This window comes from Callospermophilus lateralis, chromosome 15 (genome assembly GCF_048772815.1).
Source record: "Callospermophilus lateralis isolate mCalLat2 chromosome 15, mCalLat2.hap1, whole genome shotgun sequence".
In the NCBI taxonomy this organism is placed as follows: domain Eukaryota; kingdom Metazoa; phylum Chordata; class Mammalia; order Rodentia; family Sciuridae; genus Callospermophilus; species Callospermophilus lateralis.
Window position 1 is genome coordinate 93,123,269 of NC_135319.1, and position 15,238 is coordinate 93,138,506.

The 15,238-nt window shown below is 57.6% G+C and overlaps 1 protein-coding gene across 1 annotated transcript in view; it reads left to right on the plus strand.

Annotated features, from left to right (window-relative positions):
* Positions 1-15,238, plus strand: part of Lrrc27 (leucine rich repeat containing 27) — a 40,554-nt gene extending 25,316 nt beyond the window's left edge. Inside the window, exons 7-11 of the mRNA XM_077105430.1 lie at positions 3,541-3,702; positions 5,618-5,714; positions 11,005-11,120; positions 12,130-12,250; positions 14,957-15,238. Of these exons, the coding sequence (XP_076961545.1) occupies positions 3,541-3,702; positions 5,618-5,714; positions 11,005-11,120; positions 12,130-12,250; positions 14,957-15,085 (625 nt within the window). The 3' untranslated portion in view covers positions 15,086-15,238. The remainder of the gene's footprint in view (positions 1-3,540; positions 3,703-5,617; positions 5,715-11,004; positions 11,121-12,129; positions 12,251-14,956) is intronic.

Below are 15,238 nucleotides of genomic sequence, written 5' to 3' on the forward strand. Positions count from 1 at the left end.
CAGGTGGTGTGTGTGTGTGTGCACCTGTGTGCATGTATAGATATGTGAGTTCACAGAGGAGATAGACGAATCACAGGTGGTGGGTGTGTGTGTGTACCTGTGTGCACATATGGATATGTGAGGTCACAGGGAGAAGATCAATCACAGGTGGTGTGTGTGTGTGTGCACCTGTGTGCATGTATAGATATGTGAGGTCACAAGGGAGAAGACCAATCACAGGCGGTGTGTGTGTGTGTGTGTGTGCACCTGTGTGCATGTATAGATATGTGAGTTCACAGAGGAGATAGACGAATCACAGGTGGTGTGTGTGTGTGTGTACCTGTGTGCATGTATGGATATGTGAGGTCACAGAGGAGATAGATCAATCACAGGTGGTGTGTGTGTGTGTGCACCTGTGTGCATGTATGGATATGTGAGGTCACAGGGAGAAGACCAATCACAGGTGGTGTGTGTGTGTGTGCACCTGTGTGCATGTATGGATATGTGAGGTCACAGGGAGAAGACCAATCACAGGTGGTGTGTGTGTGTGCGCACCTGTGTGCATGTATAGATATGTGAGGTCACAGGGAGAAGACCAATCACAGATGGTGTGTGTGTGTGTGTACCTGTGTGCATGTATGGATATGTGAGGTCACAGGGAGAAGACCAATCACAGGTGGTGTGTGTGTGTGCGCACCTGTGTGCATGTATAGATATGTGAGGTCACAGAGGAGATAGACGAATCACAGGTGGTGTGTGTGTGTGTGTACCTGTGTGCATGTATGGATATGTGAGGTCACAGAGGAGATAGATCAATCACAGGTGGTGTGTGTGTGTGCGCACCTGTGTGCATGTATAGATATGTGAGGTCACAGAGAAGATAGACCAATCACAGGTGGTGTGAGTGTGTGCGCACCTGTGTGCATGTATGGATATGTGAGGTCACAGGGAGAAGACCAATCACAGATGGTGTGTGTGTGTGCACCTGTGTGCATGTATGGATATGTGAGTTCACAGAGGAGATAGACCAATCACAGGTGGAGTGTGTGTGTGTGTGCACCTGTGTGCATGTATGGATATGTGAGGTCACAGGGAGAAGACCAATCACAGGTGGTGTGTGTGTGCACCTGTGTGCATGTATGGATATGTGAGGTCACAGGGAGAAGACCAATCACAGGTGGTGTGTGTGTGCACCTGTGTGCATGTATGGATATGTGAGGTCACAAGGGAGAAGATCAATCACAGGTGGTGTGTGTGTGTGTGTACCTGTGTGCACATATGGATATGTGAGGTCACAGGGAGAAGATCAATCACAGGTGGTGTGTGTGTGTGTGTGCACCTGTGTGCAAGTATGGATATGTGAGTTCACAGAGGAGATAGACGAATCACAGGTGGTGTGTGTGTGTGTGTACCTGTGTGCATGTATGGATATGTGAGGTCACAGAGGAGATAGATCAATCACAGGTGGTGTGTGTGTGTGTGCACCTGTGTGCATGTATGGATATGTGAGGTCACAGGGAGAAGACCAATCACAGGTGGTGTGTGTGTGTGTGCACCTGTGTGCATGTATGGATATGTGAGGTCACAGAGGAGATAGACGAATCACAGGTGGTGTGTGTGTGTGTGTGTGTGCACCTGTGTGCATGTATGGATATGTGAGGTCACAGAGGAGATAGACGAATCACAGGTGGAGTGTGTGTGTGTGTGCACCTGTGTGCATGTATGGATATGTGAGGTCACAGAGGAGATAGACGAATCACAGGTGGAGTGTGTGTGTGTGTGCACCTGTGTGCATGTATGGATATGTGAGGTCACAGGGAGAAGACCAATCACAGATGGTGTGTGTGCACCTGTGTGCATGTATGGATATGTGAGGTCACAGGGAGAACACCAAATCACAGGTGGTGTGTGTGTGTACACACCTGCGTGCACATATGGATATGTGAGGTCACAGGGAGAAGACCAATCACAGGTGGAGTGTGTGTGCACCTGTGTGCATGTATGGATATGTGAGGTCACAGAGGAGATAGACGAATCACAGGTGGTGTGTGTATGCACACCTGTGTGCACGTATGGATATGTAAGGTCAGAGAGGAGATAGACCAGACACAGGTGGTGTGTGTGTGCACACCTGTGTGCATGTATGGATATGTGAGGTCACAGAGGAGATAGACCAATCACAGGTGGTGTGTGTGTGTGTGTGCACCTGTGTGCATGTATGGATATGTGAGGTCACAGGGAGAACACCAAATCACAGGTGGTATGTGTGTGTACACACCTGCGTGCACATATGGATATGTGAGGTCTCAGGGAGAAGACCAATCACAGGCGGTGTGTGTGTGTGTGTGTGTGCACCTGTGTGCATGTATGGATATGTGAGGTCACAGAGGAGATAGACGAATCACAGGTGGTGTGTGTATGCACACCTGTGTGCACGTATGGATATGTAAGGTCAGAGAGGAGATAGACCAGACACAGGTGGTGTGTGTGTGCACACCTGTGTGCATGTATGGATATGTGAGGTCACAGGGAGAACACCAAATCACAGGTGGTATGTGTGTGTACACACCTGCGTGCACATATGGATATGTGAGGTCTCAGGGAGAAGATCAATCACAGGTGGTGTTGTGTGCGCACCTGTGTGCACGTATGGATATGTGAGGTCACAGAGGAGATAGACCAGACACTGGTGGTGTGTGTGGACATGTGTATGTCTGTGTGCACATTTGGATACATGTATAGAGGAAAAATGTGTCAGAATAACAACTGAACCTAGATGACGTGTCCCCCAGAGCATCTCATCGCATCCAAGGGGACATGACTGGATCTTAGAGATGGGAACGTGACAGATATCTGTGGCCCTCCAGAGCCACCCCAGGAGCAGATGAGCAGTGCACCTGTAGGGGTGCTGGGCCACATGCGCAGGAGCTGGGTGGCGTGAGGACAGGTGGAGAGGTGTGGGCTGCGTGGGAGGGGGCTAACGATGGGGCCACTAATCCTTCTCTATCCTGGAGGTCGAACATTGTAAAGTGTAGGGACCTGAGCACTCTGACAGACAGTGACCTTGGCAGTGTGCAGTGGGTTTCCAGCCACAGCAAGGCCTAGGAGGCCCAAGCTCTTAAGGTGTTCTCCGTCCCTGGGGACAGGAGTGTAGCCCGCTGCTCCCTCCCTCCTTCCCCTACTGTTAGGAATGTCCAAGTAAGTCACAAGCTCTTCTTGGCAGTGTGGGGCTGAGGCCGCCCAAGCCTGTGCCTTGACTCAGTCACATGCTGACGCTGCAGCCACTTCTTAGGGTGATCTGGGGATGTCTTTTCCCGTGACTTCTGCCTCAGTAGCTGGCATTCAGTGGTGGTCAGTGGGGCACAGTGTCCCACTGCAGTCCATCATCCTGGTAACTGCGAAGATGAGCACAGGTCCCTGCTGGGGCTCTGGTGACCACGGTTGGTACTATCATGTCTCCCGAGGCAGCTGATTGGCAGGCCCCGCTCTTGGACTTTGAGGCCTGCTCGCAGTGCTGTCTGTGGGTGCGGAACGTGCAGTGAAGTGCACCTTGTGTTTCAGGAGGAAGACTGCCTCCTTCAAGAGCATGTTGCCCGACCTCTCGTTGCCGTACCAGTCGTCCCTGTGCCAGACAGTGGCTCGAGTGAGAAGGCTGGAGGAGAGTCGGGTCCTGGCCCTCAGGGACCTCCGGGAGAAGCAGGCTCTGGTGGAGCAGCGGAAAAGGTGTGTCTGCGGTGCGGGTGAGGTCCCCCGACTGCCGCCGGGTGTGTGGACTGCGCAGGACTGAGGGCGGCAGCCGAGGAGGCCTGGCCTGCTTCCTCCTCCCTGGCCAGGCTGTGCCGCCCGCTCCCGTGGCTGCAGCTCCCTGAAGTGCCTGGCTCTGGCTTCACAGCTCCTCGCTGCCTCCTCATCGGGCTGGCACAGGCGTGGGCACGTGTGGTCCCTGTGGCCCTTCTTGGCACAGTCCCCTGCTTGCCTTCTCACCACACTGCCTGCCTTCGGGCATCTCCCTAATTCCTTACTCTTTCTTGGTCCCTTCCTCCTCCCCTGTCCATCACTGACCCAACATCCTTTTCTGAGGAAGGGCATTTAGACACATATGGATGAGTTTACTCTCGTCTCATGCCCCTGGCTCATGGTGGCTGGCTTGCTGTTGGCAGACCACCAGGCCCTGTCCTCAGTTTCTGCCCTGCTCTGCCTACCAGTGCTGCTGACCACCCAGTAGCACCCTGCTTCAGGACCCAGGAGACTGGCTGGCATGGACTGTGTCCGCAGCCCCTGAGCTCCTTGCCTTGGGCTCAGGTTCACCAGTGAGGGCACCCAGCAGGTGCTTGGGGAGACAGGGAGAGAAAGGGCAGACTTTCTATCTCCCTGGCCTCTCCAGCCTCTCCCCAGGCTGGTTACTCCATCCCTGGTGTGCCTGTGGGCCTTGGGGTGACCTGGCCAAGGCAAGCCCAGGTGCCTGCACTGCCCCTGGGTTCCTGCTCCCTCCCCACCAAAGCCTGCTGAAGCTGCCCACCGGGATGCGTTTCTGTCTGCAGCCAAGGGGCGCCCAGCTTCTGCGGTGGTCGGCAGGCCCCACCTGGCACCCAGACCCCTGCACCTGGCTCTTCTCCAGGAGCAACTCACGCTTTTCTAGGAAAAAAAACACCTTGAAGGCAGAAAGCAAGTCAGGTCTTTGATGCCTGGAGCCCAAGACCTGCGGGCCTCCTTGCTGAGCAGATCCCAGAGGCCAGCGTGTGGTCAGGCTCCAGCATGCCATCCATGTAGGGAGGTCACCCCCTTGTTTCCCAAGGGGCAAACAGGTCCCTCCTGTACTGTGTGACTGAGAGGCACAGACACTGCCTGGAGTCTCTTGTAGGAGATGGGAGGAGGTGGGGTATTGCCAGCACACGGGGCTGGTCCAAGGTCCATCTAGGCAGACGGCAGAGCCTATCCTCACCCAGGAGGAGGTGCCAAGAACCCGAAGACCTGCGCCCCGAGGGTAGAAGGCCTGGCTTGATGCCCCAGGGCCACTGTGGTGGGGCAGAGGGTCAGGAGGAGACGAGAGGCCAGTCTGGGGCATGAGGTGGAGGAGAGCCAACCAGGAACTGCCAACAGACCAGGAGTTGGTTCAGACAGGAAGGTGCACCTTGGGGCTACAGAGGAGGCTTCAGGGTGGATCAGCCTTCGGCTGGGAGAGGGCTTTCAGAGGCCCCATCCCGTCCCCAGCCACAGGGGACAACTTAGAAATTCTGCACTCCTTAAGGAGCCAAAGCCCAGCTGCAGACTCTGCATGGGCCTCCCTGAGAGCTCACAGCCCCTGGGCATGGCCCTGCCCCAGGAAGTAAGCACTCTGCCCGAGGCGGGGAAGACTGGAGGCACTCAGGTTCTAGAGAAAGCCACCTAGTGGGAAGTCTGCTTGTGAGTGGGTGGTCTTTGGAACCTTCACAGGCAAGGCCTGAAGGCTGCTTGCAGATCCTGTGGCTCTGGCTGGGCCCTTCCTGGAGGGCCCATGGGCCCCTGTGCTTCCCCTTGGGGACAGGCAGACAGGAAGAGAAGGCTGTCTGTATGCAGCTAAAAAGACAGAATTCTTTGTGAACACTGCTTGAAGCTACCCGTGGCTTGTGACATTGATACCACAACGTGTTTTCTCCAGAGAAAAGAGAGCCCTGCAGGAGTGGAGGGAGCAGGCCCAGGTGATGAGGAAGAGGCAGGAGACACTCAGTCAGCTGCTGCCCCTGCAGAGGAGCATGGTAGGCACAGCGTGGTGGGCAGGGCGGGCAGGGCACCTCCGCTGGGCCAGCCCTGCAGGGCAGGTGGGGCTGCACGTGGTCCTGCACAGCTGGGGAGCGAGACTGCGGGTGGAGCTGGGCATCCTCTGGCCTGGCCTCTGGGACCCCCTCTTAGCTGCTGCCCTGTAAGATCTGTCCAGTGGATCAGGTGCTTGCAGAGGGAAGGGAGATAGGAGTTAAGAGGAAAAGGGGAAAAATGAAAATAAAACACCACCAGGTTCCACGTGTTTTCAGGTGTCTTCCTGGGACCCTTACTCTCATCTCTGGTCAGAGGCCGGGAAGCGGTGGCCTCGGTGACCTTGTCCTTGGCCCTGGGGTTGCCAGCTCTCAGGTTGGGTGGCATAAGGTGCTGTGGGTGTAGCTCCCGTTCCCATATCCCCAAACCACTTGAGGTGCAGGTGACAGGAGGGTGCTGGGAGCCGGCCTCTCCTCCTGGCCTCGTCTGGTGCTCTGCTGTGAGCTGACCGCAGGTGTGCTGCTCCACAGGGCCACCCAGGTCTCTTGTCACTTCTTGAAGAGCTGTTCGTTGCATGATCCTGAGAAGCCAGGTGCCTCTGTGGTGCCCAGCACCACCCCGGGAGGTCCCCGAGGCCTTCGCCTGCACCCCAGCAGCAGCTGCAGTGCTGCGCGGCCGGCATCTTGATTTCATATCACACTGGTTTCGGACTCACAGGAAGGTTGCAAAGCAGCACCAGAGTCTCACACGCTCCTCACCCAGCTGGTGTTGACATCCCGTGTGACCTCAGAGCAGGGCTGGGGACTGATGTCCACGCAGGTGCAGCGCCAGGGCCCAGACAAAGACCACGTCTCACCAGCTTCTCCACCGATGGGTGGCCCTGTTCTGCTCAGGTGTCCCGTGGCTCACTGTCCTCACATCCCCAGGGACCTCCAGGAGAGGGCGGTGGTCAGTCTTCCTGTGTCCTTTGTGACCTCGTCGCCTCTGTAGTGCTGATCAGTTACTGTGCAGGCACCTTGGCCAGGACTTACCTGGCACTTCTCACAGGGAGCCCCAGGTTTTCCATTTGGGGCAGGACCTCAGGAGTGACCTGTGTCTTCCTGGGTGCAGCACTGGTGGTGATTGACCTGGTCAAGGTGGTGTCTGTTTCTCCCTGTGGTCTCAAGGTCCTCCCCTCTGTAGCTGACCCAGCCTCACCTCCAGGAGACCTGGAGCCTTGCACTTACCTGTGGCTGTGGCTGCAGCTGGCAGAGCTTGTCTGCAGCATCTGGCCTGCTGCTAATGACCCTGGGAATCTCTGTGGTTGACTTCTGCTCACCCTTTACCCTGCTGGAATGTCAGTGGGTCAGCACCACTGACCACAGTAGGGCCTTTGGGGCCCTGCTGTGGTTGGGGTCCTGGGTCCTGCCTGATGGTATGGGCTGCCTGCACCTGGCCTGGCACACCATGACAGCTCTGCCAACTCCAAGCCTGGCCTGCTCACACTCTAGGTGGAGAGGTGGCCACATAGTGGGACTGCCTGCCGTTCAGGATGCTTTGGTCCTCCCTTCCAACAGAACCTGTTGCTTCACGTCAGAGGCATGTCCTACCCTAGAGATCTTTCTCAGGAGCAGAATCAGCAGCTTGGCTTCAAGATGCCCGTGAAGCACTATCTTCCTGGCGGCTCAGAGGTGTCCCAACCCTGAAACCCCACATCTCCCTTTATTGTGGCAGAGTGCTGAGGCCACTGCAGCTGTCACTGTGTGGCTGTCTGTCCTGCTCAGCATTCGTGCCCATTTCCACACACTGAATGTTGTGGATAGACTCTCATGTTCTTTATTTCCTAACATATTAAAATTTTAAATATGTACGACATTGCTTCTAGGAAACACACACGCAATGAGACACCCTTAAGAATGCTTTCAGAGCTTGATTATAGAAAAAAATTGAAAATAACTTAAATGTCAGTAGGTAGATATGACTAAAGAAATTGTTACATCCAAACTATGGGTTATCAGCATAGTGTCAAAAACGTTGAGTTAGATCTATTATCTACTGACTTGAAGATATCTTGAAAACAAGGTGAGCCAGGTGTAGTGGCACATACCTGTCATCCTGATGACTCAGGAGGCTGAGGCAGGAGGATCCCAAGTTCAAGCTCATCCTGAGCAACCTAACAAGACCCCGTCTCAAAATAAAAAATGAAAGGAGCAGGATGTAGCTTAGTGGTAGAGTGCCCCTGGGTTCAGCCCCCAGTATACCCTCCACAAAAAAACCCACCAAAATGGCTATAAGTTAAACCAACACGATTGCAGAACATACACAGATCATATTAGAGTGTGGCTGGTAGTGGAGGAGGAATCCACACTTCCAGGGCCCTTCCCAGGCCTGAGTTTGCATGCTTTGATCTTGAAGAAGGGAAAAGTGGATTCTATAGAATCTCATCAGCGATAGACTGATTCAGACAGCAGGAGCCAGGACACGTGCTGTGTCCCCATCTCCTGCTGCAGCAGCACAGAGACAAGTGAGACGGTGGTGGCACAGCAGGTCAGGGGCATAGCGTGCAGGGAAGCAGCAGGCCTGGGGCAGGTGGCTGTCACTACTGGCTTTCCCACAAATCCTGAACCTCAGCATGTGGGCATTGTGCCCCTCCCAGACCTGTGCCCACCCAGATACTGGAAAAATGTTTTGTATGGCCTCGAATACTATAATCAAGTCCAGAGATGACAACATTTGTGGCAAGGTGTTGGTATCTACTATGTGAAGATATTTAACAATCAGAGACTCCAAGAGAAGAGTGGGTGGAGGTCCCCACAGCCACACGTGCGCACACAGAAACAGCTGCTCAGGAGACTGAGTGCCGCTCAGGCCAGCCATCCAGGGTCTGCGGCAGGACAGGGTGGGGGCTCAGGGAGGGGCTGCCAGCACTGTACAGCAGCTGCCAACATCTTGAGGGAGTGAAACAGTTAATTGTTGTGCTGGGGACTGCACCTAGGCACGTGCTCTCCACTGAGCTGATACCCAGTCCTTTTGAATTTTTTAAATTTTGAGAGAGGTTCTAAGTTACTAAGGCTGGCCTTGAACTTATAGTCCCTTTGCCTCAGCCTCCCGAGTTACTGGGATTACCAGAAAGCCCGGCCTAGAAAATCTCTCTTCAAGTTAAGAACAAGTATTTTTGAAAATGTCCAGGAGTCCATCATGCCGCAGTAAAAGCAGTCGGGTCATGAGCCGTTTCCAGAGGCGAGTCTGCCTGAGTAAGCCCGGCCCTGCTGCCTGTGACCAGGAGCTGGCCGCACCCGGAGGTCTGTGCAGCAGGGCCAAGACAGCCTCCCCGCCTGTGCCTGCGCCTGCAGTCGGCCGGAGGACGCGAGAGGGCGCCAGGACCCTGCACATGGCCTGCAGCTGCTCCCTGGACCCTGGGCAGTCAGCGGGAGTGCCCACGTGCTCGTCCTAGGTGTCAGCCTGTGCAGGCGTGACAGGCAGCGGCAGCGGGCAGGTGCTCCTGGATCCTGGCTCTGCCCAGAGCCTTCGTTTCTGTCTTTCAAGGTGGCTGCCTTCAGCACCAGTGCCCTCCACACTCCCGTGTGAAGGGGCCTTGGCGGCCACTGGCAGGCCCGCACCTTGGTCCCGAGTCTCCCACGCAGATCTTCCCGACTCAGGTCTTCCTCAGAGAATCGGATACTTTGTAAATACGCTTCCATGTTCGTGGAATGTGCCTGGGTGGGCTTTCTTCCAAATGCTTTTAATATTTTAAAAAATTAGATTTCTGACTTCGGAAGGAAAAAGAGCCTCCTGAATGGAGCTCTGACATCTGTCTGTTGGAGGCAGCCGTGAGACACTCCTAGCCAGTGGCCTGTGCGGTCCCCAGCCCAAGGCCCAGGCTGCTGTGTGCACACCGTGCTCCTCTGGGGCTCCACGCAGACAGACAGGGTCCTGGCTCTGGCAGTCCACTCAGACGGGAGGACAGACCTCAGTCGGTCCTGCCAGACTGCAGCTGGGGAGCCCCTGGCAGGAAGTTCACCTCCCATCCTCACCCTCACTACCCACTGCTCCGTCAGCCCTCCAGTCCTGGCACCCGCACAGACACACCACAGCAGACACACTCGTGCCTGCAGGCACACACGCTCCTGCACACGCAGACCCAGAGGTCCCCCATCAGGCTCCACTGGAGGCCATAGTGAGCAGCGCCCTTGGTGTGTCCACCCCTGGTGTCCAGGTTGCACTCCTGAGTATGGAGGCCCCCAAGCCTCCAGCTCCGGTGCTGACGCTACAGGAGCAGCTTGGGACCCCTGTGTAGAGACACCGTCCCATGGTCCTGGCAGTGAGCTGGCGGTTGCGGTGCAGGATGTGGGCAGGGACCAGCACAGCGCAGGTCACAGAAGCCAAGAGGAAGCTGGGCCCTGGTGGGCCATGCAGCCGAGAGAAGCAGAGGTGAGGGCATAGACGGCGGGCAGGGAGCGGAGCAGGACTGGAGGTGTGGAGTCTCGGGAAGCCAGTGTGGCCCAGTGTGCCTGCTGGTGGGAGTGGGGAGCGGCCGGCACCCGCCAGGAGTCCAGCCAGCTTCCAGGGGTGGCGTGTGGGAGGAGGGGTGGGCCAGGGCAGTGGACAGGGAGTCGGGCGTTTTCCTACTGACCAGAGAAGGGTGAGAAAGCCCAGGTGACCTGAAGTCTGAGTGGTGTGTCAGGAAGAGGGAGCGTGGTCCAGTGGCGGTGCTGGACCTTTGTGGCCATACACAAGAGTCGTTTCCCTGAGTCCAGCTGGTCTCTTGGTTTACAGACAGCCTGTTGGTCTCTGCCCTAGCTGGGCCACCCCTGACTGGTCACTGTGCCCCTCTCCACATTCTGCTTCCCTGCCATCTCCCAAGTCCAGTAAAATCAGAAGTCGGTCTGATCAGCAAAGCAGCCCTGGACTGGGGACTGCCCCTGAAAGCCCCTGGACAGCGGGGCTGTGGGTGTGTTTGGGCCTAGCCCAGTGCTCCCCAGTGCAGTGAGGACAGCCTCCCAGTCAGGCAGGCCCGTTGGTCCACGTGCTCGGCTGGACAGCGGGCATCGTGTTCTCTCAGGTGACAGGGTCTCAGGGCGACGGGGGCCAGCCTCGGCAGGCTCAGGGGCCACCCTGGGTCCCTCACGCCACACCTTTCTCTGGGCCGTCCAGGAAACCTCCAAAAGCTGTCCAAACCCACATCCACGGTGGGGTGAGCCCACCCAAGGCCAGGATGGTGGCCACGTGTAAACAACACCCCCTTTGGACAGCAGGCCAGGTGCCAGGAGCAGCGTCTTCTCAGGTGCCTGAGAGCGTCTTGTTGCGTTTCCCTAGATGGCACCCAAGTACCCATTCGCCATGGATCTGGTGGACAGTGGGAAAGCCCCACCCAGTCCATCTGGAAGAAGGAGACTCAGCAAAGAGAGGACATCACACACAAGTGAGATCAGGTTGGTGACAGCAGCTGTCCTTGGCCCTCTGGGCTGCCTGCTCCTCAGCTGAGGCTGTGGCTCAGCCCACGGGGGGGGGGGGGGGGGGGGCAGCGGACCATCGTGCTGCCGCTCCCAGGGACCTCCTGCAGGCAGTCACAGCCCAGCCACCCCAGGACTGAGGCTCCAGGCCCTCTGCGGAGACTACTGCCTCGCTGTCGCCCTGTTCGCCCCACTCCGTACAGGCCTAAGCTCTAACTCGCTCCGCAGCCCTGGCTTCTTGGGCTGACCCTTGGGCCTCAGCTGCAGGAGACTGATGGCCGTGGGGCTGGGAGGCCGGTGCTAATTCAGGCGGAGGAGCAGCGACCCCAGGAAGGAACAGCTGGGTCAGGAGGCCACAGTGGGAGGCCACCGAGCAATTGTAGGATCTGAGTCCGGCTATGTGTTGGCCAGGCATCTCTCTCCAGGGGCCAGGTCATCTGGGCCACCATCTGGAGCTCAGGAAAGCAGAGGAGATATGGGGACATGTGGGGCCAACCAGGGAGAGGGGAGAGTGGGAACCTCAGGCTGCACCCTTGGGACAGCTTAGGGACAGCATGGTGTTGCAGAGCAAGGGGCTGAGGCCAGGGGACAGGAGGCCCACAGTCAGCAACAGGCCCTGGGCCTCTTCTGCCATCTCAGATCCTTGTACTGACCATCAGGAATGGGAGCCTCAAGGCTCTGCGTTCGGTGCTAAGAGAAAGAGGTCTTTTTAAAGCCCCTGCTTGGTAGGACTTCCCACGGCTCTGTTTAAAGATCCAGCAAAACAAGACGTGCTGCTCTCCTATGTGTGCTCACGTGGTGTGGTGGTGTGCAACAGAGGACTGTCCTATGGCTTTGGAGCTGGGGGGCCCAGGCAGGGACAGTCCCTGCAGGAGGGGACAGGGAGCCAGGGACCACACATGGCCAGGAGAAGTAAGGAAGCTGTCTGGGTGGAGGGAGTGCCAGGACTCCGTGCCCAGGCCAAGCTCTGCGGTGGCCTGTGTTCCAGTGGCGGTGCCAGCCTGGAGGAGCTAGTGAAGCATCAGGAGCGGCCAGGGCGGGCGCGCTGCAGCTCCAGAGGCATAGCGCCACTGCCGGAGCCGAGGACTGCCACCCAGGACCTGGACTCTGTGAGTGCGCACACTGGGTCTGCTGAGCACGGGCCCCCAGCATGATGGGGTGACGTGCCCTTTCAGAAACGGGGGGTGTTCCAGAATCGCCATTGGTCGTCCACCGCACGGTGGGCCTGGGTGTGCTGGACCTGAGGGTGCAGCAGGGGGCGTCTGCCAGCAGCAGCCACAGCCCTGGATGGCAACTGTCCACTCCACACACCTGTGGGGTGCCTGTGAGGCTCTGGCCTAGGGCTGGCCTTGGGGGGCACTGCAGCCAAGGGGGCTTGCTGGTGATCATGTGCCCAGCGTCTGTAAGAGAAAGCCTGATGCTCACAGGGTCCAGGCGCTTCTTGGCAGCCTCCTGAGCAGACCTGCCCCCAAGCCCCTCCAGATGCTCTGACTTTTAACCTTGTCCCACCCAGCGCTGCCGGGGCAGCTGCCCAGTGCTGAGCTAGTGGCCTGCGGGCGTGGCACAGCGACAGGGAGGCCCCTTTCTGCCTGTGTGGCCCAAGGAAACTGCAGCCCTCCCAGTGAGCACCTGGCGCCTGTCCCCACCTTGCTCACCACGGGCCCAGCCTGGTCTCCGGGGGCCCCCAAGCCTGACAGTGTCCTGAGCCCCCCTCTACGCCAGGCTAGTGCTAGGCTGCCACCGCACTGTCCAGACAGGAAGTCCCTGCTCCCCGTCCCCAAAGCCCATCTGTGGGCCCTGTCTCCATCTTCAGGTGACAGAAGGAAACGTTGAAAGGAAGCAGCCCACAGAGTTGGCCCTTGCAGGTTTCCTCAGGTCAGACCAGGTGCCAGGAGAGGAGGCTGCCCTGCCCTCTGCCCTGATAGAACCCTAAGCTTTAGCTGGGCACAGGCACCTCACAAAAGGCCCATTCCCTCCTTCTCCCACACGTCACTCCTCTGGCCAGCAGGGTGAGACAGCTGTGTTCACTCTCCCTGAGCCTTGGCCTTCCCTTCCGCTATGCAGAATGCAAGCATGAGTGCAGGAGCTGGGCAGCCATCATGGGCCCCAGTGAAAGCCTGATTGGGGATACAGAGTCGCAGGCTGTAGGAGTGTCTACTCTCCAGTCCTGGGAGCTGGGCCTTGGGCCTAGCAGCTGAGCCTGAATCCTAACACAGTCAAGGCCATGTGGTTTTGCAAAATAAAAGCCACCTGCAGATGCAGTGTTAAGGGCCTACAGAAACAAATGCCAACAGCATCCAAGATGATTTGTTTCACAGAACCCAAAACACACAGGAACACAAACTAGGAACAGTGGGGCTGAAAGCTGGAGGCCTGGGCTCAAGTGAGATCCAGCCCATTTACCGGCTCCACAGGCCTCCAGAAGGCTGCTGGGTTCCGCTCTAGAGAATGGAACAACCTGGCGTCACAGGCCATGGGCTGCCTCTGTGAATCCCGAGACGGGACGAGTGCCAGCCGGTCTGGGACATGCCAGCAGCTTTCTCACCCTCCTGACCTCTCAGCTGGCCAGGATGAGGCTGCAGGCCTTCTGAGTGACCCGTGTGAAGGAGAGGCCTTGCAGACCAGGGGACAGTGAGCCGGGAAGACAATAGAGATTTCAGTCCAGCTTTCCAGACCCTCCAGCAATACAGAAGACACTGCACCACGGAGCACAGCAGGGTGCTCCCCAGCAGCTCTCCCCCAAACTCCCAGGGAGACCTCTTGGAGGCGGAGCAAAGGTGTGGCAAAAATTTTAAAAGATTTGAATCAGTGGACGAGCTGAAGAACCCGCCCCCCCCGGAACTGAAACAAGCAAGAGGAGTGGGGGAAATCTCGTGTCCCGGTCTAGAGCAGGTGGAGGGAGTAAGAGTCCTGAGGTCAGGGAGGACACGGCCAGCTCAGGCCTCTCGGGCTCGCTGCACTCAGATGTGAGATCTGGGGCTCAGCCTCTCTGGGGACCACCACGCAATGCTGGGGGCCAGCCCATGTGCCAAGGTCTCTCTGGGGACAGGATTTGGCCAGGAGGAGAGGAGTGTCAAGAGCTGCCCAGTTTGGGAGACTGAATGGCATGCAGAAAAGGTGCGACCCCACAGGAGGCCATGGCCACGTCCACAGGGAGACGAAGGCCTGCTGGAGCACAGTGGCCAGTGCGCACTCACAGGGCCAGCAGGCAACAGCGCCTCCCTAGGCCCCATGACGTCCCCCTGGATGACCATCAAACCCACGACTGTGTCGCAGCTGCAGGGGGAGGGCTGCAGGTGCAGGTCCAGTCATGCCCAGGGAGGCCAAAGGGAGGACTCAGGACTGCCTTCCTCAGGGTGGGGAGGTGGGGCACTGCAGGTGACCCTGCTGCAGTGAGCCGGGGCCTCCTCCTGTTGGGCCTTGCTCTGGCCTGCAGGCTGAGCTGGGAGCCTGGGTTGGGAGCAGGGGTGTCGCTGACCACGGCGGGCTGGGTTGCAGGCTGGCCTGCTCTGGGTCTGTGGCTGTGGGGCTGCCTCCAGGGCAGTGCAAGTCAGCAGTTCTCCAGCAAGGGGCCTGGGTGTACCAGCTTTGGAGGGGCCCTCTGTTCACCCACTCATTCTACAGGACGCTGGGTGGGGCCTGCTGGGGACCCCAAGATGAGTAGCCCTTGCTATTGGTGTCCTTGCACAGAGGGACAGCACGGGAGCCCCGGGGGCAGGCTACACCATGGTGTGGAGGCAAAGCCCGCCTCTGCGGGGCTGCCTGGCGGGGCGGGCGCCCGTCTCACTTCCCCTCTCCTCTTCGTCTTCCCAAAGGCCAAGAAGCTGCAGGAGGAAGCGGTGACACTGAGACTGGATTCAGGCTCCAGCAGGGCTCTCTCAGGGGGCCTTGCTCACCCATCAGCATCACAGCCTCAGAATGTATTTTTTAACAGGAAATATTAAGAGCCAGAGATGTTACAGCACTGATGACAGCATCTTCAGACGTGGGGAACTGGCTTTTGGCAGGGGGACTAATGTCAGGTGCTGGGTATTGTCCTTGTGATTTATTTCACAGGCACCTGTTGTTTTTAAATAAACCTGGGTTTCTTTTCTGAG